At 42.7% G+C, this 10,322-nt stretch overlaps 1 protein-coding gene across 1 annotated transcript in view; it reads left to right on the top strand.

Annotated features, from left to right (window-relative positions):
• The first annotated feature begins 2,027 nt into the window (after window positions 1-2,027).
• The window catches only part of Usp11 (ubiquitin specific peptidase 11), a 32,123-nt gene continuing 23,828 nt past the window's right edge, over window positions 2,028-10,322 (top strand). The window contains exons 1-2 of the mRNA XM_050160846.1: window positions 2,028-2,376; window positions 9,812-10,042. Of these exons, the coding sequence (XP_050016803.1) occupies window positions 2,225-2,376; window positions 9,812-10,042 (383 nt within the window). The 5' untranslated portion in view covers window positions 2,028-2,224. The remainder of the gene's footprint in view (window positions 2,377-9,811; window positions 10,043-10,322) is intronic.

The following is a 10,322-nucleotide window of genomic DNA, read 5'->3' as shown; positions in this document are numbered from 1 at the left end:
CCTGTCCTACTCGGTGCTGTTGAGTAGGGGCTCTGCCAGGAATTGACCAGCTTAGTGAGGAGCCATATATAGTATGTATTTGAGCACAAGCAGGGGGACATGAGTGGGAGCTTGTGCCTGGTGGTTATATCCCAATCCCTGGGAGTGTAAAGCAGGGCAAGAACAGTCTCCTGGATGGATGGTTTGCTCCCCTTCCACCACCCTAAGCCTTGGGACCCTTAAGTGGGGTGGGAGGGCAAGGGAGGGTGCCCTTCTAGTGGGGTTTGGGGGGATTGGGTTCCTGAATGCATTATAATCGCTGTATGAAATATTAAAAAAAAAGTCTAAAGTGAAAAGTCTGGTTGTAAATCATCATAAAGGCAAGGGGGCTCAAGCTCGGTTGATTACTGGGACCTTGGTGAATTTATACCTGGTCCCATAAACAAGAAGCATTGGGAAGGAGTTTCTGGAAGTGTAGTGGAACTGTGAAAAAAAACTTTGGAGGAATTGCACATAGAACGGGGATGAGTTGATGCAATAGGTCAGGTTTAATTATCTTGATGGAAATTAATATCCTGTAGTGCTTATCACAGCAAAGAAATTAAAATAGTGCTGAAGTTACAGTCTAGCATAGAGCATGGCACACCTGTAACCCTGTACTCCTAGCATTTGAACTTCTAAGGCAGGAAGACCACCATGAGTTCAAGGCCAACCTGAGCTTCATATTCAGAATTGAGACCCTATTTCAGAAAAACACCAAAAAAAAAAAAAAAAAAAAACCCTGGCACATTCAATGGTTCTCAAATGTTTTGGCTTCAGATTTCCTTTATATAAAGGTTGAGGACACCCAAAGAATTTTTGCTTATTCTGAAATACTCTCTGGGTAATTCCATTAATGTATAAAAATGAAAGCGAAGATACTACAAAAATAGTTTTGACTTTATGAAACCCTAGAGGTTTCTTAAGCTGATAGCCTGTGTGTGACCTGTCTTTTGAGGATCTGTCTGGTGTTTAAAGTCACAGTTCTGCACTAGGTCTGCACTGCTATAGCACATTTTAGCTGGGTACTAATGATTTGACATTTTTGGCTCTCCGCTTCTCCCATTGTTAATCGTGAGCCAAAAAATACAGTACCTGCCATCATCTAAACCCAACAAGTCACTTAATCTGCGCAAACTGGCTATATTGTTATGCCTCCAACAAATGTGGTTTAGTGCATCAGATTTGTCTGGTGAGTAACTCTAGTTCAGGAATCCACACTTTGGAGGCTGATGCAGTTGGATCAAGGCAAATCAGATGCCAGCCTGGGCTTCAAAGAATTGGAGGCAGTTCTGGGCAGTTTAGCAAAGGTCTTGTCCAAAAACAGACAGACAGGCACACAAGCGCACAGACACACTCTAGCTCAGTTGTGGAGCTCTCAGGAGCTGGTAAACTTTTTGAATTTGAGTTAAAAAAAAAATTTAGAGCCAGGCAGTGATGGTACAGGCCTTTGATCCCAGCACTCAAGAGGCAGAGACAGGAGGAACTCTGTGAGTTTGAGGCCAGCCTGATCTAGAGAGCGAGTTCCAGGACAGCCGGGGATATACAGAAACCCTATCTCCGGAAAAACTTAAACAAAAACAACGAAAATAAAAAAGTTAACTATTTTACTCTGTGTGTATGGATGTTTCCCCTGTATGCATGTATGTGCAACTTGTGCATTCCTGCTGATCTCCTGAAATTGGTGTTTTGGATGGTTGTGAGCCACCATGTGGGTACTGGGAATTAAAGAGCAACAAGTGTCCCTAACCGCTGAACCATCTCTCCAGCCCCTACATTTGTTTTTGATGGACAAGAAGGGTAGTGCAATAAAAGGTAATTCTACTTAGGCTAACAAAAATGCTGCTTTCACAATAGGGGGCTGCAGTCCTCAACAGAACAAGGGGCAGGAAGACTTGCTATAAGCATTCTTTGTGAGGCCCTAAACACACATCTTTGCTCATCTTGAAAACCTTTGGCCTCCACCTTCCATGAAAAGACCTAGTATTAGAATTACACAAGGCACTTGTGTCTTAGTTCCAGACTGGAGGGTTAACTCCTGGCCCACCACCCAGTTTCTGCCTAATGGTGACGTTTCAAAGATGGCAGTAGCCCCCTGGTTGTTGGGGGGCTCTGCTTCCGTTTCCGGGACAGAATCCGGAAGTGCCAGTTGAGGGTCCTCTTCCTATTTTCAGTTGCGTCGGCAGCTGGAGGAGAACGGTCGGTGATGGCGGCGGTCACAGCGGACTCAGCTGCAGCTGCCACCCCGGCCTCCGCTGAGGACGGAGAGAGACAGCGTGAGGCCATGCCAGGCCTGGACGAACAGTGGCGCCAAGTCGAGAATGGGCGAGAGCGTCCACTGCGAGCTGGCGAAAGCTGGTGAGGCTGGGCTTCCACGAAGCCTTGGCCAAGGGGACCGTGGGGGCGTTTATATCCGCGGGGTACGAAGAAGCGGTGCGAGGCAGGGAAGGGGCTGGTGGGCAGGCGGAGGTAAGGGGCGTGGGGGTGCTAGTGAATGAACCCCAGCGTTTGGGGAAGAGGCGGGGCGGAGGGAAAGGCCTCGGAGGCAGGGGGACGACAGCATCTTCTGGGGGCGGGTGAGGGGACTGCGGCTTGGAGCCTTTCTGGGCTCCGGCCTTGGCTGGGGGCGTGGCGTGGGTTACGTAACGTTGCGTCGCCTGGGAAGCAGCCGAGCTCCGTGGCGTCAGCAGAAGAGCAACTGCCTAGCCTATAGCTGGGGCCGAGGGGCCGAGGGCGGGGCTGGGGCCGAGGGCGGGGCCGGGGGAGGGCGCCCGGCTCCTGGGAACGACGCTAGGCGCTGACGTAGGGCGAAATGTGGTGCAGAAGGGCGGCGCCTAGGGCAGAAAATGGCGCCTGCAAAAGAGCAAAGATTGTGACGCGATAGTTTATGCTTTCTGAAATGCATGGTAGTCAAGGTCTCCTTCCTCGGACAGGAGAAAGTGCAGGTGATGACAAAAGAAGGTTTTTTGAAAAAAAAAAAATTCCTATTTAAGAAATTTTTGTAATCAGTAGAAAATGGTTATTTAAAAAGAATCCACAGCTTTTGCTTTTACTGATTTTTTTCTTAAAACTGCTAATAATTGCCTCAAAATTTACTGCTCCCGGGTTCGTATTTCTCTCCGAGTTGCGCCTCTTTTTTTAAACTGTGAAATTCTTAAGACCTACAAAGATGATAGTATAAAACATATTTATATAAATTGATGGACATCCTGCTCAAAGAAATGGTTCGTACGCTTCAAACATGGCAAGGTCCTGAAAGACATGCTGAAGAATGGTTCCAGATTGCGGTTACAGATTGAAGGAATTAATACAGTTTAACAAGTCACAACTAAATACGACTTCTGATCCTCAATTGGATCCTAGAACAAGGAAAAATAAATTATTTTTAAAAATCAGGGTTCTTTCTCATAATTTCTTTCACTGTAAACTTCATTGGGAAAAAATCGGTGAGATTTTACTTAGGCCAGTAGATAAAATATTGCTACTGATAATTTCTTATTTGTGATAATTGTAATATGATAATGAAAGAATATCCCTTGTTGGATGAAAAGTGCATGCTAAAAATTTAGGGATAAGGAACCCTGGTGTAAGCAACATCAAATGATTGAAAAACTAGCCTATGTAAAAATACATTTGAGAGGGAGATGATTATAAAAATATATGTCAGAGAATGCAAAGTTTAGTTAGACAAGAGGAACAAATTCAAGAAACCCATGCACAAAATGGTGATAATTGCTTAATAGATTTTACATGTTCTTAACCCAAGAAAACCTGTGACACGATTTCTATGTTAAGTAGTAGCTTGTTTTAGTGTTTTCAGTGTATAGATCAACACATCATGCTGTATACCACAAATGCACATATTTTTGTCCATTTTAAGATAAATAAAATTGACCCAAAAATGATATGGGAAAAATAAGAATAGAGCAAATGGATGAAGTGTGTTAGATTTGGGGAATCTAAGGGCATACAGAGAAGTCTTTGTATTATTTTGCCCCCTCTTTTTTGGAGGCAGAGTCTCAGGGAACTCACTATGTCTACCAGGCTGGTCTTTTTTTTAATATTTATTTATTTATTATGTATACAATATTCTGTCTGTATGTCTGCAGGCCAGAAGAGGGCACCAGACCTCATTCCAGATGGTTGTGAGCCACCATGTGGTTGCCGGGACTCGAACTCAGGACCTTTGGAAGAGCAGGCAATGCTCTTAACCTCTGAGCCATCTCTCCAGCCTCTACCAGGCTGGTCTTAAACTCAGAAATCTGGCTGAAATTACAGGCATGCTCCACTATGCCTGGCTGCTGCTGCTGCTACTGCTTCTTATTCTGATTTCTGTTTTCAATGAGGTTATTTCAAAGAAAAAAATTGCAAAGTTTTATGTGTGGATTCATCGCCCATGTGAAGATACATAATATTATCTTTAAAAAAATCCTGTGCTCCTCTCAGATGGAAATTCTTCTCTCTGCTTCATGAGAAACTGTTACCCTAAATTTTGCATTAAAGGACTCTTTTCACATGTTTCATTATCATACTTATATGTATATATATGCATATATATACATAGAATGTTTATTTTTTAATTTTTTTAAATATTTTTTAAATATTTACTTAGTATACAATATTCTGTCAGTGTGTGTGCCTGCAGGCCAGAAGAGGGCGCCAGACCTCATTACAGATGGTTGTGAGCCACCATGTGGTTGCAAGCCACCATGTGGTTGCTGGGAATTGAACTCAGGTCCTCTGGAAAAGCAGGCAATGCTCTTAACCTCTGAGCCATCTCTCCAGCCCTACATAGAATGTTTATAAAATAGACTGGATGCATACCGTGAGCCCTTATAGGACATGATAAATGGTTATCTGTATGATGTAATTTGAGACATTAACGTTGATCTGTTGACTATAGCTCTGTCTGCCAGGTTTCTCAAACGGTAAGATGCTGTTTTCTTAAGCAGTGATTTTTTAAAATACATACATACATGCACACACACACACACATACACACACACACACACACACACACACAGACTTCAAACTTGACCTTTAGAGATTACAATGCTGACACTTGATTTTTTTTATGGNCGTCCATCTGTTCCCCAGGATGTTCCCCAGGATGTCTAACAGCTTACTGTCTCGTGCATAAATGGTAAAATCCTGAGAGACTTGCAAAACTTGGAGGCTTCCATTCTACTTCCATTCTGACTGTTTTCTCTCATCTCTCTGATTACCAGCCCACCAGACCAGCCCCTCCCTCTCGGGGCCATCCGTATTAAACTGTTGCTGTTCTTTACATTTTAGGGCCTTTTGTAGGTTTTCCCACTTTACAGAGGTCCTAAATAACAGTGCCAGTGAAATGGGTATGCGTGATTGAGGGGATAAATTACAATTCCAAAATGAAGGATATAGTGATTTTATGCCATTATATCATAGTTCTCCAAAAAGAAATAGCCTCGGGCTGGAGAGATGGCTCAGAGGTTAAGAGCATTGCCTGCTCTTCCAAAGGTCCTGAGTTCGAGTCCTGGCAACCACATGGTGGCTCACAACCATCTGTAGTGGGGTCTGGTGCCCTCTTCTGGCCTGTGGACATACATGCAGACAGACTATTGTATACATAATAAATAAATAAATAAATAAATAAATAGATAAATAAATAAATAAATAGAAATAGGCTCGATCCATTCTTTGCTAATGGCCTTTTAAATTACCCTGCCAGTAGTGGATCTTCTCTGGAGTGAGGAAAATGTTTTGGAACTAAGTAGAGGTGGTGGGTACACAATATTGTGAATGTACTAAATGTTAATGAATTGTTTGTTTTAAAAATGGGTTTTTTATGTTAATTTCACATCATTAAAAAAAATTACCACACCAGTGTTGGTTGAATATTAAAGCCGATTTGTTTCTCCTGTTGGAATGGTTACAAATATGCCTTGCCAAGCTTTGGATGCTTATCTAAATTATGTAAGAGCAAAGTATCTCAATGTTCTATATATATTTGCTGCCCTAGTTGGGAAATACGTATTTATAAAGCATTTAAACTCAAGGATTAGCTCCAAATTGTGCATCTCTGTCAGTATTATCTACGTCTCCCATCTTTGCTTGGTTCTATAGCAGATTTAATTAATTAATTTGGTTGTCGTTACTGATTAAACGTCTTAGATGCTTTTATTTGGGGGTGGGCACACCATGTGACTTTGCTGAGGAGTCCAAAGAACTGTATCAGTCTCCTCCTTCCACTGTGTAGGTCCTGGGGGATCAAATTCAGGTCAGCAGGCTTGGTGGCAAGCACCTGGACCATCTTACCATCTTGCTTTCTACCTTATTTTTTTTAAATATTTATTTACTTATTATGTATACAATATTCTGTCTGTGTGTATGTCTGCAGGCCAGAAGAGGGCGCCAGACCACTTTACAGATGGTTGTGAGCCACCATGTGGTTGCTGGGAATTGAACTCTGGACCTTTGGAAGAGTAGGCAATGCTCTAACCACTGAGCCATCTCTCCAGCCCCTACCTTATTTTTTGATACAGGGCTTCTGGTTGAACCCGGAAGCCTGTTTCAGCTAGACTGGCCAACAAACCTGTCTCTACTTCCTTGCCCCAAGGGCCGAGACTTTTTGCTCAGTTTTTACGTAGATACTGAGGATCTGAACACAGCAAACCACTTGACCCAGCCCTAAAGGTTTTGAGATCACATTTAAATCCTCTAGTTTAGTTCTTTAATATTTATTTATTTATTTATTTCGTACACAATATTCTGTCTGTATGTCTGCAGGCCAGAAGTTGGCACCAGACCCCATTACAGATGGTTGTGAGCCACTATGTGGTTGACGGGACTTGAACTCAGGACCTTTGGAAGAGCAGGCAATGCTCTAACCACTGAGCCACCTCTCCAGCCCCGTCCAGTTAGTTTTATAAGAACACAGTGGTAAAGATGACTAGGTCGCCCGTCCTCCTCATATAGTTCAAGGTCAGCCTGGGCTACATAAAACCCTGTCTCAACACCAAAAATAAGATGAATTAAGAGTATGTAGCCAGGTGGTGGTAGCACTCGCCTTTCATCCCAGCACTCTGGAGGCAGAGGCAGGCAAATTCTAGGACAGCTTAGTCTATACAATGAGTTCTAGGACAGCCAGGGCTACATAGTAACACTTTGTCTCAAAATAAGAAAGAATGTTAAAGAGAAGAAATGACTCAACAATTAAGAATAGATACTGCTTCCAGAGGCTCCGAGTTTGCTTCCCAGCATTCACAAGCACCTGCAACTCTAGCTCCAGGGAATCTCATGTCCTGGCCTCTAAGAGCGCCTGAGATACTCTCACACATAATTAAAAGTATGAAAAAGAAAGCACTAAGAATTGGTAATAGTTTGGTGACAAAAAAAATGACTGTAGGGCTGGAGAGATAGCTCAGAGGTTAAAAGCATTGTCTGCTCTTCCAGAGGTCCTGAGTTCGAGTCCCGGCAACCACATGGTGGCTCACAGCCATCTGTCATGGGGTTTGGTGCCCTCTTCTGGCCTTCAGGCACACAGACAGAATATTGTACACATAATAAAAATAAATAAATATTTAAAAAAAAAAAAAAGAGCAGAGAGAATAAGGGTCGGGATCCTGCTTGCTTGCCCTGTTTCCCCTCTTGTCTGAACTTCATGCATGCTAAGCAAGAGCTCTATCACAAAGGCAACAACCCCACCACGAGTCTTATTTAGTCATCGGTTACCCAGTTTAGATATAGCATGCAGGCATTGACCTAGTTTTTTGTGCTGTGGTCCATTTTAAATTCCAGAGCCTTTGTGGTGTTATTTTTATCTGCTTGGTCTATCTGGCAGTTTCTGAACTCCCACTTGATGTCTTTGTGTGTGTGTGAGCGATTTCTACAGGCCACGTCTCTGGGTGTTTCATGGTAAGAGAATGTGATAAGATTTCTCTTCCCAGGGCCTTCAGTCTGTCCAGATGTCTCAACAAAAAAGGAAGTCCCAGGGCCCAGGAGATGGTTCAGCAATAAAGATGCTTGCTATAGAATCCTGAGTTCAGGGCTGGAGAGATGGCTCCGTGGTTAGAGCATTGTCTGTTCTTCCAGAGGTCCTGAGTTCGAGTTCCGGCAACCACATGGTGGCTCACAACCATCTGGAATGAGGTCTGGTGTCCTCTTCTGGCCTGCAGGCATACAGACAGACAGAATATTGTATAAATATTGTATACATAATAAATAAATATTTTTAAAAAATGATTATAGTAATTTTATATGAAAGACCCAAATCTTAATCAACTTTTGATATGTTGGCCACAGGAAAATAGGCAGTAAAGAGCTTACTCGTAAACTTATTTAAATAAATTTGATAGAGCCAAGTTATATTTATTATCTGTGACTTTTTATATCTTGTGGGATGGTGGTGATAGGCTGGCGATAGGAGCAATGAAAGAATTCACCGAGATTGCCAGGCGGTGGTGGTGCATGCCTTTAATCCCAGCGTTTGGGAGGCAGAGGCAGGCGGATCTCTGTGAGTTCGAGGCCAGCCTGGTCCACAGAGAGAGTTCTAGGACAGCCAGGACTGTTACACAAAGAAACCCTTAAAAAAAGAAAAAGAAGGGCTGGAGAGATGGCTCAGTGGTTAAGAGCATTGCCTGCTCTTCCAAAGGTCCTGAGTTCAATTCCCGGCAACCACATGGTGGCTCACAACCATCTGTAAAGAGGTCTGGTGCCCTCTTCTGGCCAGCAGACATACACACAGACAGAATATTGTATACATAATAAATAAATATTAAAACAAAAACTCAACATCCTTAGCCAGCAAGGAAATGCAAATCAAAACGACTCTGAGATTCCTCATTACATCAGTCAGAATGACTNTTTTTTTCTTAAATATTTATTTATTTATTTATTATGTATACAATATTCCTCATTATTTTTATATTTATTTATTATGCATACAATATTTTAATTTTTATATTTATTTATTATGTATACAATATTCTAATTTTATATTTATTATGTATACAATATTCCTCATTATTTTTATATTTATTTGTTTATTATGTATACAATATTCTGTGTGTATGTCTGCGGGCCAGCAGAAGGCGCCAGACCCCATTACAGACAGATGGTTGGTGAGCCGCCATGTGGTTTGCGGAACTCGAACTCAGGACCTTTGGAAGAGCAGGCAATGCTCTTTAACCACTGAGCCATCTCTCCAGCCCGAGAGCTTTTTCTGTAAGAGGCAGCTTTCGCTGAGGCAGGAGTGTTGTGTGCAGGCAATGGAACTTTTTGTTTGTTTGTTTGTTTTGTTTTGTTTTTCGAGGCAGGGTTTCTCTGTGGCTTTGGAGCCTGTCCTGGAACTAGCTTTGTAGACCAGGCTGGTCTCGAACTCACAGAGATCTGCCTGCCTCTGCCTCCGAGTGCTGGGATTAAAGGTGTGCGCCACCACCACCGCCTGGCTTGTAAGCACCTTCTTAATTCCAGCATTTGGGAAGTTGAGGCAGAAGGATCCGCAGAGCTTCAGGCCAACTTGAGCTACATATATAGTATGTTCCAGGCCTGTCTGGATGGCACAAGACCTTGTTAGGAAAAAGAGGGGAATGAATGAAAAAGAAAATTGAGTAATCTAATATCCAAATATGAATTTCACAGAATAAATTTTGGTTTTACTTTTTTTTAAATGCTGCTGAAAACTTTCTTTAAATTTAATTTAAATTTAATTTAAATTGTAGTGGATTGGTGGTTAATTCTGCAAGGGATGAGAAGCTGTATAACTAGCTCCTAAATAATCATATGACACCTTTGTTGTCTGTCTGGGTTCCAGGTTCCTTGTGGAGCAGCGTTGGTATAAACAGTGGGAGACGTACGTGAAGGAAGGGGACCAGGGTGTGGACGCCTTTCCTGGCTGTATCAACAACGCTGGACTCTTCGAAGGTACCGAGCTTTGGCCTCTTCCCCATCAACATTGCCCTGAGTTCTGTTCCTCTCTGTTCCCACAAGTAACCGTACTCCCGTTCTCTAAGCTTAGTCGTTTGCGGGGTGGCCAGAGTGAAGAGTTCCTTTCTTTTTTTTTTTTTTTAATAATATTTATTTATGGGCTGGAGAGATGGCTCAGAGGTTTGCTCTTCCAAAGGTCCTGAGTTCAATTCCCAGCAACCACATGGTGGCTCACAACCATCTGTAATGGGGTCTGGTGCCCTCTTCTGGACTGCAGACATACATACAGACAGAATATTGTGTACATAATAAGTAAATAAATATTTCTTTAAAAAATATTTATTTATGCCGGGCGGTGGTGGCGCATGCCTTTAATCCCAGCACTTGGGAGGCAGAGG

Source organism: Alexandromys fortis, unplaced genomic scaffold, assembly GCF_014885135.2.
Source record: "Alexandromys fortis isolate MF-2015 unplaced genomic scaffold, M_Fortis_MF-2015_v1.1 scaffold_83, whole genome shotgun sequence".
In the NCBI taxonomy this organism is placed as follows: Eukaryota; Metazoa; Chordata; class Mammalia; order Rodentia; family Cricetidae; genus Alexandromys; species Alexandromys fortis.
Note: the sequence above shows the minus strand (reverse complement) of the source record. Positions and strands in the feature narration are given on the sequence as shown.